Source organism: Ailuropoda melanoleuca, chromosome 7 (assembly GCF_002007445.2).
Source record: "Ailuropoda melanoleuca isolate Jingjing chromosome 7, ASM200744v2, whole genome shotgun sequence".
NCBI classification, from domain to species: domain Eukaryota; kingdom Metazoa; phylum Chordata; class Mammalia; order Carnivora; family Ursidae; genus Ailuropoda; species Ailuropoda melanoleuca.
Genome location: NC_048224.1, coordinates 78,897,325 through 78,920,946, shown reverse-complemented (window position 1 = coordinate 78,920,946; position 23,622 = coordinate 78,897,325). Strand labels below are relative to the sequence as shown.

Sequence of the window (23,622 nt, the reverse complement as noted above, 5' to 3'; positions counted from 1 at the left end):
AAAAAGGGGTCCCCTACTCCTCCGCCATCTTAACCTGTGTCTTTATACAGCATTCTGATTGAATTTTATAGAGCATCAAATTTGGGGTACATTTTGACAATTTTATTTATATGAAAAACTTGGTCAAAATCTGTCTTCTCGGGGCGCCTGGGTGGCTCAGTCGTTAAGCGTCTGCCTTCGGCTCAGAGCGAGATCCCAGAGTCCTGGGATCGAGCCCCACGTCAGGCTCTTCTGCTGGGAGCCTGCTTCTTCCTCTCCCACTCCCCCTGCTTGTGTTCCCTCTCTCGCTGGCTGTCTCTCTCTCGCTGTCAAATAAATAAATAAAATCTTAAAAAAAAAAAAAAGAATCTGTCTTCTTCTTTTGAAAGAAAATGTGGAAAACATAACAGATTGTGTATTGAATAATCATGTTTAAAAAGAAATCTCACTTTAATTTTTATATAGCAATCTATCTTAAAAAGGCAGACCTTTTTTATAGGTTTAAATGTGTTGGATTATTTGTTACTGAGAGAATTCTACTGAAAAGAAGTCTCAGGAAAATAATGGCTTCAATCACTTCTGTTTATTGAGCAGTGACTATGTGTTTGGCACTGTGATAAGTACGCCACATATATTATCTCATTTAGTCTTTAGAATAACACTATGGGAAGGTATTATTGTTTCCATTTTACTGATGAGCAAATTGGGTTTTAGGCAGGCTGAATAACTTACTTATTCAAGGTAAGAGAACCAGCAAGTAGCTAAGCCCAGAATCTGCCTTCCCTAAATCAGAACAGGCCTTCCTCCCCATAGGAGGTATTTCTTTCCTTTTTTTTTTTTTTTTGAAGATTTTATTTATTTATTTGACAGAGAGAGAGAGACAGCCAGCAAGAGAGGGAACACAAACAGGGGGAGTGGGAGAGAAAGAAGCAGGCTCCCAGCGGAGGAGCCCGATGAAGGGCTCGATCCCAGGACTCTGATATCACGCCCTGAGCCGAAGGCAGACGCTCAATGACTGAGCCACCCAGGCTCCCCATATAGGGGGTATTTCTTTTTTTTTTTTTTTTTTTAAGATTTTATTTAGCTATTTGAGAGAGAGAGCACGAGAAAAAGGGCAACGAGAAAGGGGGAGAATCTCGAGCAGACTCCCTGCCAAGTGTGGAGCCCAAAGCAGGGCTGGATCTCATGACCCCGAGATCATGACCTGAGCCAAAAGCAAGAGTTGGACACTTAACCGACTGACTGAGCCACCCAGGCGCCACCCCCCCCCATAGGGGGTATTTCTATGGCTAAATCAAATTCAGATCAATCCTGCCTTGGTGGCAGCAAGTCATATGCTGTGTCTTATATTTCTATTGACCTTTATTATACATCAACATGTAATCCAAGACACTCCGGAAAATATCTAGACCAAAACCAATACCAAACAAAACGAAAACAAAAAAACAAACAAAAAACCCCTCTTCTCTTTCATATAAAAGAAGAAAGGCAATTGGAATTAGGTCCATTATCTTTTGTTATGACCCCTAAAAGGGTCTTGGTCTTTGCATGCTCCTTGACAAACTCATTGTACCCTGAAATTCATCTTGAAAGGGTAGGTCAGGGGCGCCTGGGTGGCACAGCGGTTAAGCGTCTGCCTTCGGCTCAGGGCGTGATCCTGCCGTTATGGGATCGAGCCCCACATCAGGCTCCTCTGCTATGAGCCTGCTTCTTCCTCTCCCACTCCCCCTGCTTGTGTTCTCTCTCTCGCTGGCTGTCTCTATCTCTGTCGAAAAAATAAAATAAAATATTTAAAAAAAAAAGATTGGTTTAAAAAATAAAAAAGAAAGGGTAGGTCAGACTTTTACTATAGTTGGATTTTGTGTTAGTTAATGAATTTTGTGTTACTTAATGAATTCTAAGATGGCAGAAGAGATATTCTACAGCAACTGTCTAGGGAAAGGACATGATTCCAAACTGATGGCTTAGACTAATTTGTCACATTGGAAAGCTTGACATCAGGTTGTTCTGACATTACCCAGCCCTGGTTAGTGCAACTGAATTGTTATAAAGGCTTCAGGGCATATTTTTCTATAAGTGTAGGAACAAGAAATAGGAAAAAGTTAATCCCTGGCAAAACGGTGCATCTTTTCACCTATATAGCTGCTGGGGGTTGTTGAATCCTTGAGACGTTTACCTGGTATAGTTTCAGCTAACATGTTACAGCAGAGCATTTCCAGATACTGGCCTCATCGACTACTGATAATCATGTTCTCAGTCTCATCACAAAACCAGGCAGCTTTTCTTTTCTTTTTTTTTTTTTTTTTTTTTCGGAGGAGAAAACAGCAGGATGATCAGATCTCTCATTTTACAGTGTAACTTCTTCAAGGTCAAGTGCCAATTTAACAGCTAAACCCAACCCAGAACTACGCATTCTGGACTTCAACCCCCGTGTTTAGATCTCCTGTTGGAGTCTGCACCTCTCCCTTTTCTGCCTCTTCACAGACAAAAATGAAGGCGAGGAGCATCCATTAAAACCCCATGTTTAGGGGCACCTGGGTGGTGCAGTCGTTAAGCGTCTGTCTTCGGCTCAGGGCGTGATCCCGGCATTCTGGGATCGAGCCCCACATCAGGCTCCTCCACTATGAGCCTGCTTCTTCCTCTCCCACTCCCCCTGCTTGTGTTCCCTCTCTCGCTGGCTGTCTCTATCTCTGTCAAATAAATAAATAAATAAAATCTTTAAAAAAAAAAAACAACCCATGTTTATTCTCTGTCTCTTCTGTTTAACTCAAAGCTCCTCTGAATCAAGGAAGCCCCTCTTTCCTTTCTTCCCTGCACCATAATTGTTTTCTAAGCAACACTCAGGCTCAAATAAGACTTCGAAGACTTTTGGATCAAAAGAAGGTGGTAAGTAAAGACTTAAAATTTAGCGGTGAGTACATTATACATAATTTCTTATTAGGCACAAAGGCCATGAAAGAAACAATAGCCACATATGTAAAAACCAAAGAAGAAAAAGAATTGCATCGGCAGGGAGTTTATAGCCAAGATAGAACTCGGGCTTCTCTTGGCCTAATGCCATTTTCAGTATACCTATAAGTGAACCACGTCTGCTCCCACGCTAACGTGTGAGGAGTGGAGACACTGGGATGCTAGTCAATTTCTAACAGAAAAGTCACACAAGCTTGGGCTACAATCTAATTCACCCATGCGTATCTTAGAAGAAAAACTACGGTAGGTCCAATCTCTGGTTTGCTGTCTTTCTGCCACTAGGAGTCCTCTGGTATAAAGAAATAAACCCTTAACATTCAGGAAAATCACATTCTAACACAAGCACGACCATTAATTCAAGATCTAGCCCTAACTAAAATGAGTAAGTTAATTGGTTCATTTCAGCTCAGGCAAGTGGTCAGAGGACAGAGAAGAGCCTGATTAGGCAAAGCCATGGCCTTGGTAAATGGGCCATGACAGTGCCGACATCTGGTTCATAGTCGGGTCAAGATCCAGACTCTGAATTTGAACCCAGGTCTTTGACTCCCCATGTGGTGTTCTTTACACAGCTGGATACTCTGGGTTTTGATGTTGATAGAAGCTGGTTCTGATTCTTCTTGGCAAAGATACACTTCTTTTTTAAGGCAGCAGAGTGGTGTATTTTCTATATTCTTTCTTAAACCACAAATGTGGGCTTTTTATTTAAATGCTTTGGCTCAAAGTGTGTCTAAGAAGTATGGAGCTTGTGGTAAATGGATGAAAAGTTGTTTTTAAAGCAATGGGACATAGTCTAATAATATATCTTAAATAAGTTTGTTTTATTTTTTTAAAAGCAGACTGAGGTTTGAACTGTGAACACCAGAGGAAGGCTCAAATCTAAGTCCCTGAACAAGAGAAGTGTTTTTTTTTTTTTAAGATTTTATTTATTTATTTGACAGAGATAGAGACAGCCAGTGTTTTGTTTTGTTTTTTTTTAATTGGGTCCCAGGGAGGGGGGATTATCACAGTGCCTCTGGCTGTGATCACCCCCAGAGAATGAACACCGGTGAGACAAAGGAGATAGCGGAAATGCTCGAACAACACAGAGAAGAGACTTAAGTTAAGCGCAACCTGAGAAAGAGATGCTACCTGGTTCAGAAAAAGTTTGGGGCTCAGGAAGGGGCAAATGAAGGGAGGTCCAGGAAGAGGGACCCAACAGGCCATGAAAAATGGCTGTAGATGGTAAGGAGTTAACAATCCCCGTGAAACTCCCCACTGCTGGGGCTCTGGGATTAGGAGGCCCAATATCATTTGTTGGCAGTCCTTAAATGCAACCCCCTCCCTGGTCCTCCTTGAAGCCTTTAAAAACACTGCCACCTAGTGGAGATAAAGACAAAGAGGACTTTTACCACTTGGGGTTACATATACTTGGGGTGAGGAAGGTGTGTGACTCACAGCTTAGCAAGAAGAGACGAGAGGGTCCCCAAGCAATTTGCAGAAATAAGTAGAGGCTTCACTGGATGTGGCTTTCAGCCATTAGAGAAGGGCTCGAGAGAAGGTTGACCTCGGAACGCGGGAAGGGAACAGAAAAGAATCTAGTAGAACTTCAGAGCAGATCTGCATTGTTTTCTGCAACATTCCTGACATGGGGAATGGACACCTATCGTGTTGCAGTTCATGAGTTTCTTGAAATGTATCTTCCCTTCAGGGACAACTCCTATCCCTCCGTACTCTGATCTGATCTATGTGTCTTCATAAGCTTTTCTGTCCAGTGGGTTGGATTTAGTTATTCTGTGTTTCAAAGAGCTCATTCAGTTGATAATTGCCTTCTGCTTCTGTTAAACATTTTAATTCTGGAAGTGATCCAGGTTATTTCAAGCAGATTCGGAGTATATAGATAAGCCAAAAGAAAAAAGTCTCTTAGTTTTACCATACTTTAATTTTGACAATGTATAAATAATTGCTTATTTCAATTACGACAGTAAAAATTTTACCTACACCAATCAAGGAGTCGTTGATTTGGTTAATATATTTGTAGATATCGAAGGATGTCACAGTCTGAACTTCCAGTTGTAGAATGGAAATGTTTCCAAGCATATCCTAAAATTTAGTGCCTTTAAAAAACATAGGGATGTATAATGTAGTCTTTTTTTTTTTTTTAAGATTTATTTATTTGAGAGAGAGAGAGAGCACAAGTGGGAAGGGCAGAGGGAGAGGGGAGAAAGAATCTCAAGCAGACTCCGAGCTGAGCAGGGAGCCTGGCGTGGGACCTGATCCCATGACCCTGAGATCATGACCTGAGCCGAAACCAAGAGTCGGATGCTTCACCGACTGAGCCACCCAGATGCCCCTGTAGTCTTTTTTGATGATATGATGATATCCTATCAATCATGGTATCAAGTATTTTTTATGGAGTGTTATGCAGCACCTTTTGATCACCTCATTGATGAGAAAGGGTCCCCCACCCAAAGTAGCATGAGATGGTGAACACCTGGCACCTGGCACTGGACAGATGGGATGACAGTTTACTGGTCACATGTACTTACAGCCTGGGGGAGAACGATCCCACACGGCGTGCAGAGCCGCACTCAGGCGGCACCTGGAAGCAGACTGAACCAGCAGGGGCAGTGGGAGGCAAGGTCTGTGGTAATAAGAGGGGGAAGTGCCCTCAGTTCCCACAGAGGATGTGATTGACTTGTGTGAATAATTCTGTGGGCTGGAAGGGAGCTGAAAGCCCTTAGGTTGAGGCCCCGGGGAGGTGCAGGTGATCTGGCTAGCAGGGAAGCTAGTCAGGGGGGCAGCCTTTCCTTCTGGGTGCCGGGCCTATCTGGCAAGCGTATGGGATTCACAGCTAAGCCTTTGTAGCCTACCGAGGCCAAGGGTATCAAGGCAGCCCGTGAAATTTTAAGCCTGACACTGTAAGCACCTGCTATGAGCTTAGCAGGATGAGGTGGGCCTTGAAGAGCTAAGGATCGAGTTTGCATACACATCCACAACCAAAGAATTATAATGCATTGTTTTTTTTGTTTTTTGTTTTTTAAAGATTTTATTTATTTGACAGAGACAGATAGCCAGCGAGAGAGAGAACACAAGCAGGGAGAGTGGGAGAGGAAGAAGCAGGCTCCCAGTGGAGGAGCCTGATGTGGGGCTCGATCCCAGAATGCCGGGATCACACCCTGAGCCGAAGGCAGACGCTTAAGGACTGCGCCACCCAGGTGCCCCGTATAACGCCTTGTTGTAAGCTCTGTAGTAGAAGAGGCATACCTTGATCAGAAGCATGGAGGAAGGACTGGCTAGTTGCCTGGGGCACTTGACAAAGGCATCCTATCAAACATCAGTTATGAGAGTGGGTTGTTACCGTAGCAGCTGACAGAGGGCTGGGAAACACAGCCCTCCCTTCCCTGCACAGAGCGAACGGCCCTTTGACTGCTAGTGCTTCTGTGTTGACACGTCCTTTTCCTGGCACACCACTCCCCACGGAGTCATGACTGAGCCATTGGAGCCATATGTTCCCATCCCTCACCAGACGTGGCAAGAACCCTATGCCTGTGCCTATGAGGTCGAGGACCCAGCAGGCTCTTTCCCTCCCTGGAAACAAAGCAAAACAAAGCAAAACCAAAACAGAACGGTTGTCTTCTCTCTCTCTCTGTCCTTCCCTGCCTCTATTCCTCTCCTCCCCACCCCTTTTCCCTACCCCTTCCTCTTTCACCCTCTCCCCCTCTCCTTTCCTCTTCCTCCTTCCTCTCTGTCTTCCCTCCCTGCTGCTGTTATCACCCCCATCAACACTTCTAATGTCTGTCTGCTGAAATGGCTGATGCTGTATACTGCTCTTAATTCTATTTTTATTCTTGTAGCTTCTTCTTGTCACCTCGCCCATGTTCTTTAGCTTTTAACCCACAGGGACATTGATCTTTAGAAGATGTAAGAAGCCAAAGAGCATTCTCCTTTCATCCACACGTGTACATGTCCTCTAGCCGGCAAGTCAACCAAACACAGTCTTTGACAGTTCAACGCACTGCTAACGGCTGAAGTCAGCTCCTGTCTTTTCTCCCGACCCCATTAGTACAGACCTGTCGTTGCTGCCATATTGGTCACAAAATAGTCGTATTTAATTAGTATTTCCACATGCTTACATTCAGTTTGTGATAGTTCATACTAAGATCTCTGACAGGGGCCAGTAAGTAGCACATCTTTTCTCCAATGCAATCTGGACATATGGAGGGAAAAAAGTGGCAGATGGAGACCGAAAGATCATGGTTATTACTTATAGAGGCTCAAGTGGGGGACGTAGCTTAGCAAGGGGCAAATGGGCTGCTAAGTGGGGCTCAGAGCTCAGCAGATCTGCCAGCTCCCCCAGGCTCTGCCTCTCTGGAGTCCTGCCTTGTGTGGGAGATTCACGCATAAGAGAAGGGCAGCACTAACAGAGCACACAAAGGGAATTCCTCCCCCAGCCTCCAATTACCCCGGCTGCTCTGATGAGTGCAGAAAGACCAGGTGCATTTAAGAAAAATTTCTCTGGGGGGCGCCTGGGTAGCGCAGTCATTAAAGTGTCTGCCTTCGGCTCAGGGCGTGATCCCAGTGTTCTGGGATCCAGCCCCGCATCAGGCTCCTCTGCTGTGAGCCTGCTTCTTCCTCTCCCACTCCCCCTGCTTGTGTTCCCTCTCTCGCTGGCTGTCTCTCTGTCACATAAAGAATAAATAAAATCTTCAAAAAAAAAAAATTTCTCTGGAGGAAAACTAGAGAATTGGGGAAAAAGCATTTCTTCTACCATTTCACAATGGCTGTAATGTGAAATGATGTACTTCAGAAAAACCAGTGTTTGCTAACCTCTCTTTGTGTTATAATACTAAATTAACCATTTAACTTTTGGTTTTCTTCTCTTAGCTCATTCTATTAGTATATTCAAAACTTGCAATGCATCTTATTTCAAAGAAGGGGGGGTTTACAAATTTAAAATGCTGCAGAAACCCATCTTGGTGAATTCTCTCAGAAGGTAGGAGTGACTGGTAGCAAATATTATTACAAAAAAATTCTTTTTTTTTTAAGATTTTATTTATTTATTTATTTGACAGAGAGAGACAGCCAGCGAGAGAGGGAACACAAGCAGGGGGTGGGAGACGAAGAAGCAGGCTCCTAGCGGAGGAGCCCGATGTGGGGCTCGATCCCAGAACGCCGGGATCACGCCCTGAGCCGAAGGCAGACGCTTAACGACTGAGCCACCCAGGCGCCCCTACAAAAAAATTCTTATCTCTTTCTATTGAACTCATTATACTCTTCTTTCTATCTATTCTGGGAAAAATTTTAAAAACCCATAGAACATAGTCGTAACACTGAAAAAGCCTGGGATGATTCTTGATACAAGAAGAAAAAAGAAGAATTTAAAACTAGCAAACGCGTGACGCTGATTCAATATTAAACATAATTATGTACTACTTGAAAATGCTTACCGGGTCATTTAGCGAAAAAACATATAATGTATTATGGACATTTTCCACTTTGATGGCTTACTGTGAAATATTTGCTACGTTAAATGCGATTTAACACTTCACATTTTTTGCTTCTTATGAATAAGCTAGTGATTTAAAATTTGTATGCTGCTTTAATTCATAAAAGAATAATGTAGAGAAAGTAGATGGCACTTTAGATTGCCAAAGTAGTTTGCAAACTTTAACTGAATAATGCAGACAGCCCCCCTGGGAGCAGGCCACGGACTCTATACACCTTATTTCCATGAGAGTTCCTGGGGAATACAGTCATACAAATCACTATGTTTAGAAATTGTACATAACTAGACATACACAATTTCTAGAGGGAACGGGGGTCTTGAGTCTATCAAAGACATGACAGAAAGCTCATAGAAAATGAAATAGGCAACCCTCCTATAATAGGATGTTAGGGGAGTGATGGTAAATGTATGCATAACCATGTATGCAGAGAGAAAGAGCCTTCTAAAAGCAATACATGATCTCACTCAAAGGCTACTTGAAATGAGACCAGGAAACCTGAGAGCTCACTTGTCTTGTGAGGTTTTTCTCCCTTATTATAAGATGGACTCAATGCAGTAAAATACCATAGCAATACCCATTTAAATGTGTCTTGAGAAGAGATTCATGGGGCGCCTCGGTGGCTGTCGGTTAAAAGTCCGCCTTCGGCTCAGGTCATGATCCCAGGGTCCGCATCAGGCTCCCTGCTCAGCGGGGAGCCTGCTTCTCCCTCTGCTCCCCCTTCCCCCGTGCGTGCTCTCTCTCTTTCTCTAATCAATAAATAAAATCTTTAAAAAAAGGGAGAGAGATTCACGAAGGGCAAGGGTAGGTCAGGAATGAGCAAAGGAAGGAAATGGCAAAAAGAAGGAACTCATAATGATCACCAATTGTTTAGTTTACACGCTCTGTCCTGAGAACAGCGATTAGTTTTCAGCTAGCAGAGCCTCTCTTCAGGGCTTCCACTGCATCTGTGGAGGAGCAAATGGGATATTCTGATAGAGAGCTGATAAGCTCTAGGCCAGGAGCAGTTAAAGAAATCTCTCTTCCAGGGCTCTATTTACAGCCTCACTTTTGTTAGGCCCTAATTCTCTTTTACACCCTATAACTTCCCGCATCTCTCTCTTGCCTGTCTTCAGAGGTTCTTCTTGTAACAGGTCATTTGATAATGCTGGGGATTTCTGCCTTTTTTAATTTCTCAAGGTTAAGTCTTTAAGGGGAGGTATTTTGTAAACTGTGTTCATGGCTATTCCATGTTTCTATTGCCAGATTTTAAGAAGGGTCCTCACCTTCTCCAACACATGCTATAGACAAGAATGCCCACCATAGCCCCCATTTGGTAGAGAAAGAACCATCCCCTAGCACTGTTCTGTCCTTTCTTTGCCCAGCTTCGTGCCCCCTCACTCTGTGTCTAATCCACTTGACCATGGTGCTGGCTCCCGGACTGCAAGAGAACAGGTCATTTCAATAGTCTAGAGGGTTCATGTTTGTTGCCAGTAATGGGGACTTCAACAGCTAAGGGTTATTGGCCTCACCCAAAAGGTGTCTGAGGATAATAGAGCAGCCTAGTGAAAAGACCAAGGATCCAGACCCTTGACGCCATTCTACTCCATCGTTCTTAGCGTGTTGGCTTGTCAACATCATCATCATCTCATCTCATGGCTAAAGAACGGCTTCTGTGCTTCTAGGTTTCATCACATCTGTTTTCTGGGCTGGAAGAAAGAGGAAGAGGGTGGAGGGGGCCAGCACCACTTCACTTCCTTCTCATTGGCCAGCACCATCACAAGGCCACTCAAACTTCAAGGGAGGCTGGGAATGGAGATTTTAGCTTTCACTGCTTCTATTGGAGAGAAAAGGATAGAAGAAGGGGGTTGGAGATGGGCACTGTGTCAGCTGAACTGTAGCTTTCATCACAAACATCAACTGAAGAGGTCCCTTTCCAACCTCTCCCCAATGGTCAGAAGTGATTGATTCCAAGGTGTTTCCTTTATCCTGCTATCATACTCCTTCCATAATTTTACATAGCACACCCTATTTGTTTAAAAATTAAATACGCACCCTGTAGGCTGCACTGCAACAAGGATAATAATCACAATGATATTGATTTGTTCATTAATTCCCTCAGTTAATGTTTAATTATTGAGTATTTATCTTTAACTGCAAAGCACTTGGATACAATGCTGTGTTTCCTGTCATTGAGCATATGTCTTACCTGTACGATGCTTTATCGATTAGGAATGCTTTCAGCTACTACAAGCAGAAGATTCAAATCACAGTAATTTAAACCATATTAACAATCTATAATTTACTTTTAAAAAAGTTCAAAAGGAGGTGAGTAGCTCCACCGTGTTAAGGTGCTGGGATTATGTCTCTGTGATTCTCCTCATGGTTGTAAGAAGGCTGCCACAGCTCCAAACACCACATCCTTCAAGAATGTGTCCAAAGAGAGCCATTCTCTTTTATCAGAGAATACAATCTTCCCTGAGGCCTCCTCGTGGACTCTTTGGCTTAAAGGGTCATGTGGTCACCACCAGCTGTAAGGCGGGGTAGAAGGGAGGTATTTACCTAGTGAACAAGGAGAGGGATTTGGGAGTCAGTCTTGGATAACGAACCAAGAGTGTTGTCATAGATGCTTTACAGCTTCATGATCTCAGCTTATGACTCAATGAGACTACTATCCAAACATATTAGAAACTCAAACCTGGAATAAGAGGTATAAGCAGCCTCTGCTATGTGGGAACTTCTGGCTGGGAAATAATTTAAAGATCCTTTGAAGGTGCAAATTTAATACAAGGGTTTTAAAGATATTATAATGCATTTTGCCTGTAAAGTATACATGCAAGAACCCAAGGAGTAATTCAGAAGATTTTATAGGTTGGGAAGATAATTACATGGTGGAAAGAGAAGAGAAATCAGGATACGTGGATTCTAGGCTCAGCTTTGGTTAACACACCAGAAGGATTCTGAGCCTCTGCTTCCTCAACTATGAAATGTACTTGAACAAAATCAGATGACTCCTAGACTCCTTCTCAAATATATGAATTCTTCTATAACCATGATGCTAGAAGTCGTGAGCTAGAAGAACGTTAAAAACCATCTATTACAGGGGCGCCTGGGTGGCTCAGTCGGTTGAGCATTCCTCAGCATGGAGTCTGTTGGAGATTCTCTCTTCCCTCTCCCTCTGCCCTTCTCTTGCCCCCTCTCTTGCTAAAATAAAATTTAAAAAACCCATCGATTACAATCTCTTTTTACAAATGAGAGAACTCAGGCTCAGAAAGATCACCATTGGTCCAAATGCATTCATCTAATTTAGAAATTTGAGTCCTAGTATATAACATACTATACTTTCACAAATAATAATAATGCATCCTAATAGATCTTTTAAAAATTAAAAAATTCAACCTCTTCTTCTTTTTCATTTTATTATTATTATTTTTTAAGATTTTATTTATTTATTTGACAGAGATAGAGACAGCCAGTGAGAGAGGGAACACAAGCAGGGGGAGTGGGAGAGGAAGAAGCAGGCTCATAGCAGAGGAGCCTGATGCGGGGCTCGATCCCATAACGCTGGGATCACGCCTGAGCTGAAGGCAGACGCTTAACCGCTGTGCCACCCAGGCGCCCCAATATCTTTTTCATTTTAGGCAGAATCTCTCCAATAGCATTTTACTCTATTTAATAGATTGCAGATAATGAGTTATTTTAAAGTCCACATTTTAGCTGTAGCGTCTTGGGGAAAGTACCTAACCTCTCTGTAAAATAATAATTACACTTTTTTCATAGTTCTTTTTCCTTCCTTTTTGAGGACTAGATAAAATAATCTAATAAGAAAAGTTAGTATAGGGATTGACACAGCAAAGATGTAATCCCACCATCTACCACAGTGCTTAAAACTCCTCCAAACTTAAGAAATGTCCTGAACTGATTTCCCCAGCAGGTTGGGTGGAGGGTGAGTCCAAATCTTACGATTGTAATTGTGTCCTTATATGGTTCTATCTTCCACCTTCACATTATATAGATCTGAAGGCTCTGGGTAATAGCTAAGGGCGTGGCACATAACTGGAATTCAGACCCATAATTTGAGCCATCACGGAGGTCAGTAACCAGTGATTTGTATGAGACAATTTAAATCACTTCAGTCAGGGATTCTGAACCTGGGATTCATGGATGGACTACAGGAGAAGAGGGAACCACCTGACGTGTCACCGAAATGGGTTTTCTTAACCTCAGCACTATTTACACTTTGGGCTAGGTAATTCTGAGGGGCTGTCCTGTGCCTTGTACAGTGTTTAGCGGCATCCCTGGCTTCTAACCACTAGATGTTAGGAGCACCTCTTTCCTCATGAGAATCAAAACATCTCCAGGAGCACCTGGGTGGCTCAGTCAGTTGAGCATTCGACTTTAGACTTCAGCTCAGGTTACCATTTCAAAGTCGTGGGATTGAGCTCAAGCTGGTGTCCGTGCTCAGCGAAGAGTCTGCTTGTCCCTCTCCCAGCTCCCCTTGTACACTTTCTCAAATAAATAAATAAAACCTTAAAAAAACCAAAAAAACATCTCCAGACCTTGCCAAATGTTCCCTAGGGGGCATAATCTCCCTTCTCCCCTTGAGAACCACTATGATAAAGCTAAATATGTATGTGTATTTTTTTTTTCAGAGAGGCTTATCAGTCTCACCATATTCTGAAAAAGTTCCATATGACCTCAAAAGGGTTGGAAGCGATTACTCAAATCCTTTCACTATGATAATGAGAGAACACATATCTCCCGCTGTAGTTGTGGGAAGAATGTATACACCATTATGGCTAACTAAAATGATGCAATTTGAAAATTTCCTATGAAATATTATATATACCTACCCATTTATTACTTCTAACTACTTTGAAAAAGCACTTCACAGACTATCTGGGAAGTATCTGCTTCACATACCGCTATTCCCAGATGGCGGGATTCTTAAAATACTGTCTCCAGCAGAGACTCCCACAGTCCTCTACTCAAAGTAGCACTCAGCTTCCAAAGGGGTGAGCGCTAATGACAAGCAAAAAAAGAAATCTAATGGTGGTATTGATTACAAGAGTGATTGGATGAAGAGATGGAAGGGAAGGAGGGGGAGAAGGGAGGAGAGGGAAAGACAGAGAGAGAGAGAGAGAGAGAGAGAGAGAGAGAGAGAGAATACAATGGCTTGAAAGAGGTTCCCAGAAAGGGTATCTCTTGGGAGAGGCTCGCTCTCTAAAAGCCTCCCCCTGCCTTCTCCGGGCATGTCTGGAAAGACGCTTGCCAGGCAGAATCCCTGAGCCTTAGGCTTCCCGCTCTTCTCTCTCAGTCCACATGGGCTTTTCTCACTCCGTCCACAGTGACCACATCCCAAGGATCTCCTCAGAGCTCCAAAGGGTCACTTTAGCCAGTTTTAAGGCCCTCCTTTTCATCTACACCTCCGGTAGAAGACGGGCGCCTAAACCGCAAACCCCAGACCCAGAAAGGCAACCAGGGAACGTGTCTGGTCTTCCGCGGCCCCTCGCGAGCACCGAGAGGACAGGCAACTTTCTCCCCTACTTCTCGGTCTGCGTGCCTCCCCGCCCTCGCCACGGCGGGAGTCGCCCCGAGGGGAGGGCAGGAGGGGGGAGCTCGGGCTCGGGCTGGGAGAGCCGCCAGAGCTGCCCCCGGGGCGGGCGGGGACTCCCGAGTCCGGGTCGGCCGCGCCGCGTCCCCGTTCCGCGGGCCGTGGGTCCCCGGGCGCGAGGGGAGGGGACAGGAGAAAGAGGAGGGCCGGGCCGCCGAGGGGAGGAGGCGGTGCGTGCCTCGCCTGCCAAAGGGAGCTCTGTTCCTCTGCGTGCGAGCCCGGGCGCCCCGCGCGTGGCCACCGCTCTCCTCCCGAGCCGCCGCCGGAGAGCGCGAGCAGCCGGGGCTCAGCGGGTGGCGGCGCAGCCCGGCCTTCGGGAGACCCTCCGCCTCCGGCCGGACGCCGCTCTCCGCCCCGAGGCGGGCCCGGGCTGTTAGGGACAGCGGCGAGGAGGAAGGACGCTCTTCCGCGCCGTGGATGTTCCGCCCGCGGAAGACAGCAAGTTGTGTGCGCGTCCCGGCCGCCGGCCGCCAGCCGTGTGAGTAGAGCGCTGGCCGCCCGGCGCCGCGGGCTCCGCTCTCGCCCCGCGCCCGCTGCTCCCCCGCCGCCGGAGTCGGGCTGCCCCGGGCTCCGGACTTCCTGAGCCCGGCTGCGCGGTCGGCTCTCTCTGCCGCCGCGTTCGCTGTCGGCGGCTGCCTCCGGGGGGTGCTGCCTTCCCGTGCTTTCCCCTCCCTCCGCGCGGGTAGGCTGGAAAATGCCCCTCTCCCCTTTCGGGGCTCAGGGATCACAGGGTGTCGTCCAGGGTGGGGGCATTGCGAGGGGCCGACTATGGGCTTGGCCTCACCTCGGGGCGCCGTTCTCTAGCTGAGATGAGGGCCTTCCTCCCCCACCAGGCCGCCCCCGCAGCCGGTCTCCCCCAGACTCATGGCTCAGACAGACCAAGTTCAGCGGCTAACGCTGACCGCAGTTGACAAGATTTATTTTAAAAAAATAGTTGAAGCTCCCCTGGAGTGACACACTGGACTGGAAATGGGGCGGCCGGTGGAGAGGAAACGGTAGGGGTGAGGTTGGGGGGTTGGGTAAAGGGAGAGGCTAGGGAGAGGGAATTTGCCGGGGACGTTGAGAAGCTGGAGTTACAGGTTCTGGGATTTGGAACTGTAGGGTGCATGGGCTCTGCTCCTGTATTCATTTCTTCACGGAAAGTGTGGGAAATGGTTCAAGAACTCCTTTTGAAAGGAAGGGAGGGGTGGAAGTCAATGCGCAGTTGAACTGTTTGAGTGACTGGGGTTCCATGTGGAGTACTGGCCAGTGTGGATTACTTTTCAGATTAGACACGACAATCGTTCAGCGGGAGAGATAGTCCTAACAATTTTATTGGAACCAGTGAATCCGAAGGAAGTCATACACATGCTTTCTCCTTCATTTCCACTAGGAGAAAGAAGGTAGTAAAGACTGAATTCACAAATACTGCTGAACGAGTACAGGGAGTACCTAACAGTTCCATCCAGTCTATGTGCCTAGACCGTCTGTAGTGTTTGTTGAATTTATGATGCTCTGCCACGGTGAAAATTACCCCAGTTATTTTGTTTGGGCTCATGCAGAGTTAATGCACCTAAAGGGACACGGAAAAGTTGCTACAAATTATGAGCATGAATTTGCAAGCCAAATAAACAAACCATGGTATGGTTCACTTTATTTTAATATTTGGAATCATGTTTACTGCCAGTAAAAATGCTACATTACTTTTACTGCAAGCATGTGAAATGAATTCAGTGAGTTGGCAAATAGAAGCCATGCATTTCTTTAAGTAAATAGCTGTCAGAGTTAATTCGGGAGCACTTATGGGAGATAAAGACATGAAAAAGCTTTGAGCTGGTTGGACAAAACTTGAATTGTAGAGAAGTTTCTAGAGAGAATTAGTTCTTCTCACTGTTGAAGTGTTGGGCCAGGTTTGAATGTTGATTCATTAAGAGTTGCAGCCCGGCTGAACTGGTGTTATCGCTTCTCTAAAAACATTGAACTTCTAACGTTTATTATTGTTTTGCCAGGGACCATCGTCCTTACTACAGAGGACGGGAAGTTGATGGCCAGGAAGACTGAAGATCCTTTCTGTTGCTAGACACCCCCCATTGCGGAACTGTGGACTGCCTGCCATTTCCTGGTGGTTTCACTCCTTCCCTCGCTCCTGCAGTCCCAGAACAGTTACTTTGGGGCCCCATCGCCCTGCTGAAAGATGGCATCCAGCCTGACTTGTACCGGGATGATCTGGGCTTTGCTCTCCTTTCTTTGTGCTGCCACTTCCTGTGTGGGGTTCTTCATGCCTTACTGGCTCTGGGGATCACAGCTGGGCACGTCCGTGTCCTTTGGTACTTTCCGGAGATGCTCCTATCCGGTGCATGATGAGAGCCGGCAGATGATGGTGATGGTGGAGGAATGTGGGCGCTACGCCTCCTTCCAGGGCATCCCCAGTGTGGAATGGAGGATCTGTACCATCGTGACGGGCCTGGGCTGTGGCCTCCTCCTGCTGGTGGCTCTCACCGCCCTCATGGGTTGTTGCGTGTCCGAGCTCATCTCCAGGACGGTGGGAAGAGTGGCTGGAGGAATTCAGTTTCTGGGGGGTAAGTGACTTGTTCAGTTTGACTCGTTTCCTGGAATCCAAAGCAATATCGAAAGTTATGTTCTGGTCATCTGCTGAGATCCTTATAATTGGTGCTTGGAATGCTCTGGAGAAATAGACATGGGGTGGCTTTGGTGATAGACTGCCCAAGTCAAAGTTGTTGTTGTTTTTACCAGAATTGCTTTACAACTTTAAGAGATCTTAATTTCTGTATGTCATTGGCCTGCTAAGTACAGCCTATATGAGGCGGTCACATCGAGATTGTTTATAATGTAGTAGGGGAAATGGCTTAGATTTTAGAACCTTCTCTTCTTCTTGTTCAACAGTAAGCAATTAGATCATCTGTGTCTTACTGGCATCTTCAGGTCCTCAGAGATGAAAAGTAGAAAAGGTTTTTGAGTCAACATTGCTCTTTTAAGACTTTAATACTCTTTGGCGGGTATAAAATTGACCTTCGCCCAATCGTAAACTATATTTCTAAATAAATGATTACTGTTTTAAATGAGAGATCTGTTTTACATGAACAACTATGGATTTCATTCTGCTACAAACACAGCTACAGGCTGAATTACCTTGTTAGGATTTAACTTTCCTGGATGCTTTTGCTGTGAGGAAAAAAAAAAAAGCAAGTACTGTGTGCTTGTCCCAAATGGACTGGAGAGTCTCACTAACACCACAAAAGGTTTGATTTTTACTTGGATTTCCTCCAACAAGTATTACTTCAATATCTCTGGTCATATGGTTTTAATTATACTTTATATATTTTCCACTGCGCTTTACACCTCCATTCTTCAAACTGACGGGCTGAACTTGTCTGATTTATAGTCCATCCTGATCAAATATGACAACCTGTAGATAGTACAGAATGAAGGGGCATAGGAAGCCAGGAAAACGTATAAAATGCATCTGTAACTTCATTACAAAGTAAAGGTCTGTTCCTCTTCCATGTGAGGTTTTCTTACAGTCTTTAGTGAAGAATCCAGAAGAAGAATCCAGAAGAAGAAAAAATAAATTAAAATGGATAGCTCTCAGATAGACTGTATGTTGGAGAAACCCCAACAGATGATTATGGGTTATTTAATAGAACACTTTCAAGTAACATTTTGAATATGGTTTGTGTTTTAAAACAAATGACAAGAGTTGCTTACAGTTCTTTATTCCTTTACTGGATGTAATGTGGTTCTCATCTGTGTTTTTCCCTGAAGTTCTGCATCCCACTCTGCCCTAGGAGGCAGCTTGGGGGACTTAGCTGTCCTTTCTTTGGTGCTTCATGTTCCACATCGAGCTAAAGTCATGTGTATGATATATATATATGTGTGTGTGTATATGTGAATATATATATTCATATAGAAATATAGTAAAAAGATTAGAAAACACAAAGAGGTTGTTGAAAGCTGAGATATAAATCCAGAATTTGAAAACTTTTTGATACCACAGATTTCAGAAATAGAATTAATGCCAGGAGTATTTAAAATTTGTTTTTCTTTAAGAATAAACTTGATTTGCTATTTGTGTTTCATTTGGCTCAGGAAAAATGCTTAGGCAGTTTCTTTTTCTCCTCTTATGGTACATATTACTTTCCATTTTTCCTTCATTTTAGGGTAGGGACTGCTATTATTTCTGGCGGAACAGGAAAATGCTTACAAAGAGAAATCAGTTTTTATTGATTATCTTTAAATGTATAATGAAGGAAGGCAACAGGAAGTGAATCTGAGACCCGTGAGATTTATGCTTCCCTCTCTAAACCATGTATAGATTTTTTGGAATGATATAGAGCTAAATGTTCTATTTTACAGAAAACTCAAGGGGAAAGATCACTGGGGAAGTTATGTATATTTTTAAAAGGACCTTTTCCCCCCTTTGTACATGCTTTTCATGAACTCTGCTTGGCAAGAGTCACTGACATTGAGCTAAGGATATAGTTTATTACTAGCAGTTGATATTCTCTCCTTTCTCATATATATTTCTCCTACCTGGCAAAAAATAATTATGAACATAAAGCCTAAAAGAGCTTTTTCTGATTTGAACCTCTTGAGGGCACAAGTAAGTAAATACATCCCATTACTCAAGATTGAGAGTAAATTTAGAATGAAAAAATAACTCGAGTTATGGAAAAGGTTTTGAAAAATCTGCCACTTGTCACTATTGCTTAATGGTAGATGAGTTGGAAAAGAAAAAAAAAAAAACTTCCAAAAGAATTCTTCCCGTTATTCATTCCATAATTGTTTGGGGTTTTATGCATAAAAACTTAAGTGGTCATTTATTTTATGAAATTTTTCATAAAATGGGCAGCTTTCATAAAGACTGCAAAATACCAAGCCAGCGAGTTCTAGGAGTTCCATAGGTGGCCATGCTTCAGAAATATAGTCAACATACAGCGTACTCTGCTATAAGGCGGATTCTCTTACTAAAAATGATTCACCCAGAAGGGTTATGTTTAGCTAAAGTTAGGGTTGCTCCAAAAACAACAGGAAGCAGGAGAATGGCAAAGTACAGAGGCGTGCTGCTAACCCCTGCCTGCTGTGCCTGGAGTTTGCACATATGGTGTAACATCAGGCAGTAAAGCCCCTGCAGTACTTTGGAACTAGTTAAAGGACAAAGTGTCAGCCTTAATTTTGAATTGTCTCGCTATGGTTGGTTAGAGGTTAAAATGTCACCTGTCAACTGGCAGAGCAAGGCAAGACAGGACTGTTGCATATGACATTTGCTCCCCGTAGTGGAGGACTTCAAGGAATCAGTGACTTGTGCTCTTCTTGGGGCACCTCGTACAGAAACTTTCATTGCCACATCTCCATCCTATGTTTTAAGTCATGTTTCTGTCAGAATTTTTGAAAACTGACCTTGGTTGAGTTTTACCCTCAGTTGAGTTTTTAAATGGCATGCAGAGAGCCTCGGAAATATTGAGTGTATAATAAAAATGGGTCCGTGCATATCGGATGGTGGTGGTGCTAGGAGAAAACAGGTTTTCGTGTTGGGTTTGTTTGTTGAATATAAAATTACGTGCTTTCAAGTACTGCTGTAGTCATGAAGTCCTTCCACAACATTTTTAAACCTTAATATCACACTTTCCATGCATGTGTTGGGGAAATGCCTTATTTGCGTGCTCTGTAAATAAAACACGGGACAGCATTGTGAAGACAGATCAGGTCTGCCTGTAAGTTCTATAACTGGTGCTTGTGAATGTCAGGATCTGAGTGTGTCAATTTCGTCCCAAGAAACAACTGCTGCTGCTTTAATGAAGGGACATGGGAGGGAGTCCCAGATTTATATGCTTCCACGTGTAGCTTGAATATGTATCACGTATATGTATAAAATGGGTAAAGAGTGCTCATCAGTAGCAAACAGTGACCTTTCCAGTTCGGAAGGGGTTCTGTTCTAAGAAGCCAGGGGAGACCGCTTCTCAACTAATTGATAGTTAAGTGCTGCTGAAGACAGTAATGATGACAGAGTGTTTCTTTGAGCATCCCCTGTTCTGTGTGCTGAAAGCATCAATGCCTTTCCAGAGTCCCTTCGCGGTAGGGTCCCACCTGGACCTGTCTGTCATCCCTTTAGGATGGGGGCTTGCCACTCTCCTTCCCTCGCTCCCCTTTAAACCTGACTTATCAGATAATATGCCACCTTGTGCTTTCCTTTCTTTCTGACATCTGTCGAGTGACAGCTAAGGAATAGGATAAATGAGGAGTGTTGGCATTTTAATGGGCATAGTGGCTTTTTAGCGACCGTGCTGAATGGAAGGAAGTTGGTCTGATTTTAAGAAATCCAAAGACTTCTGAGGCAAGCTGGGGGAGCAGGCAGGGGTCTTTCTGCTCCTCTTGAAGCTACACCTTGTGCATTGCTCCCTCCTGCACTCCTGCTGCATTCAGCTCCCCTCTAACCAACAAGGTAAAGCCCAGGTGAATTGTCTTCAGTTCGGAGCCTGTGGTTCTCAAACTTTACCATGCGGGAACATGGTAAAGGATCACCCAGGGCTTTTAAAACACGGATTGCTGGGGCCCACCCAGGAACTTCTGATTCCGTAGGTTTGGGGAGGGGCCTGATACTTTGCATTTCTAACAAGTTTCCAGATGATGCTGGTTCTGAGCCCCCAGCTTGAGAACCCTGTTCTAAGTTAACCATTTCGTATTTTAGAAACACGTGACTTCTGGGAGATGGTTTACTTTCAAAAGTTAATGTTTAGTTGTGTTATAATCTGATATAAACTTCTGTAATTGGGCTGTGGAAAGATACCACGTCCGTAGCGTCATATTGGCTGAGAACATCCTTGTTCCTTCTCTCCCTGTTTTTGTCACAGAAAATCATTTTCCTCAAGTTCTTTCTTTTAATATATATTATATACATGTTATAAGTGTAATACGTACATTACATGATATAGACATATATATATTTACCATTGCCCTATGACAGAAACAAGATCTTATAGATGGAGAACTCAAAATAAGACCTTCGTACACCCTCTGTACTTTTCATGCAGTGGATTTTCAGTCACGAATCGCTCACTGAAAGACATGAAGGCCATATTGCAGACCAGAGAGATGGGCGAAGACAGCCCTTGTCCAATTCCGTAAACGCCAAGTGTTTCTTGCAAAAGCAGAATGACTAGGCCAGGAGGACACCCACTCAGGAACTGGCCAGTCAGAGCTTCTGCTGGTAGACGAGATGGACTTCAGTTGGCTCTGACCAAGCAAAGGGTCTCCTGATCTTAGACGTCTCTAGGGAAAAAGACGATGCACTCTTGCTGAAGGGTGGTACTTTCTAGGGCCGCAGACCCCTCCTTTCCTCACCGTCATATGTCCCACATACATTGCTTATCGAGAGGACCAGGCTGCGGTTGGAATCTAGGTGGTGTGGCAGCGAGAGCCGGGCCCTGGCAGCCAGGAAGGGGCTAGAGGAAGCAACAGGTGTGGACACCCGACAACAGATGCCTCAGGTACCATCCACTCTGGGCTCTGGACTCCTCAAAGGCAGGGATGTCAATGAATTCGCTGATCTTTTATAAAACCTAGCACACCGAATTTTATATGTTTGTATTTAATGTTTTAAAATTACATTTGCAAATAGCCATGGTCACCAGTTTTCTTCTCCTTTTTTTTTTTTTTAAGATTTTATTTGTTTATTTGAGAGAGAGCGAGAGCAAGAGAGAGCATGAGTGTGGGAAGGGGCAGAGGGAGAGGGAGAAGCCGAAGAGCTTACACTTCTAAGGCTTTCTTTGGAAAGTTTTTCCTGGTTTTCAAACTTTCCTAGGAAGCTTTCAAGCTCTCCATGTCAATCATTGACATCAAAATTCAGTACAATATTCTTTTAATTCGCTAGTGGGCCTTAAAGTGTCCTAGGAGTTTATTTCTCGGGGAGAGTCCAGCTCTGTCCCAGAGAGTCTGATTCATCAGCAGCTCTGGGTGGGACCCAGGCGAAGCCCTTTTAACAGGCTCCCCAGAAATTCTAGAACACAGATGGTCCCCAGGCCACATTTTGGGAAACCGGAACCAATTTTGTTCATTTCAAACCTCATAGGATACCAGTATTGGGACCTAGACTTACGTCCACCACTAAGCGAAGTATGGATTATCAATCTCTTTCTATCCGTAGTTATTTTGGGGATAGTATGATATAAGCAGCAAAACATCACAGCTCATGTAGGAACAGACCAGTTTATAGCTGTGTTCTCCCTGATCTTAGAGATTTGGGGTGTTACTGGTGGACAGTCCGCCCTGTGTACGCTCAGAGAGCAGAAGCTCAAAATCTTTTCCACACTGTGCTTCGATAAAGACTGTTTTGATTTGTGACTCCACCTGCAAATTATAAACCTGCTACCATTTCCTGTGCTGTGTTTGCATCCTTCAGCCGCAGAGTGCGTTGTTGCTGGTTTACGTTCTGGGAGCTCGTGCTGGGCTCTCTGGTTTCTTTACTGCCAAGGGTACTCCGTTTTTACCTATTTTGAATTATAGGTTTTTTACTTCCTAAGTGTGTATTTGTGAAAAAAGATGCTAATGATAATAATTGGCTAACATGGTGGAAGAAAGAGTTATCCATTGCACCTGGGCCTATCATGTGAGCAGCTAGGCCAGACTTTTAACCTAGAATTATTGAGATGGATGTTTTCGACAGAGTCTGAATCTTCATTTACTTTATGCAGAGTGGAGCCTTTCCAAGAGAGTCATTTGATTTTTAGCTTACTTCCCTTCGTTACCACCAAGCATAGCCGTACCAGACACCACGGAGGTTTGTCAGGGTTAGCACGGGTGGGTTAGCCTCTCTAACACAGAGATCGCGCCTTGGTTCACGGTCAGATAAAAACGTGTTGTCATTCACAAAGAAAGTCAACTGAGGAACATGATTCATCACCATATCTATTAAAAAAATAAAACCAACTCAAAACACACACTCTGGAGAGCTTTACATCATCCCCCGTGATATCACGAGATGCATAGAGTTTGCACTGAGGACACAGTCATCATCGGTGCCCTGTGAGTACTTGATCTCTCCAGCTACCTCCAGCTCGGCCAGAGTGTCTGAGGACACAGTCATCATCGGTGCCCTGTGAGTACTTGATCTCTCCAGCTACCTCCAGCTCGGCCAGAGTGTCTTACGGTGTGTGCTGGTTGTAGTCAGAAGGAATATTGGCATCAGGTTCAAAACTTATTCACAGATGTCATTAAAGTTCATCTTTTTTTTCTTAAGATATAACCCTCAGTGTATTCTGAGGAACACTGATTCCTGGGTGTACCAGTGAGGGAAAGGAAACAGGAACAAACAGATCTGAGAAGCATTTGTTTATGGAAAGTTAATCCATTTAATTGCAGCAAAACTCACAGAACATTCAGTATGTTGTCTATTACCAATCTCCCGGGAGGAACGGGGAGGATATAGTATTAAGTGTTCAACTAATTTATTTAGGCCCAGCGCCCTGAAGGGACCAGTCATCTACAGAACGTATTCTGTTGTCATTGAGGCAGGCAATTTATTCTTTTTCACAGCTGAGAACACTGAACTTTAGAGAGTGACACCCAAAGTTATCGCATTAGTTATTGTTTGTGCTGTGAATG

General features: G+C 44.3%; 1 protein-coding gene across 3 annotated transcripts in view; it reads left to right on the top strand.

Moving 5' to 3' along the window:
* The first annotated feature begins 14,364 nt into the window (after nt 1–14,364).
* LHFPL6 (LHFPL tetraspan subfamily member 6) overlaps nt 14,365–23,622 on the top strand; it is a 243,427-nt gene continuing 234,169 nt past the window's right edge. The window contains exons 1-2 of one of the 3 annotated variants that reach the window (XM_034665087.1): nt 14,365–14,503; nt 16,014–16,583. In XM_034665087.1, coding sequence (XP_034520978.1) covers nt 16,199–16,583 — 385 coding nt within the window. In that variant the 5' untranslated portion in view covers nt 14,365–14,503; nt 16,014–16,198. Of the gene's footprint in view, nt 14,504–14,569; nt 14,708–14,794; nt 15,021–16,013; nt 16,584–23,622 lie in introns of those variants that run through there. The other 2 variants (XM_011233754.3, XM_034665088.1) reach the window with 2 other exon arrangements.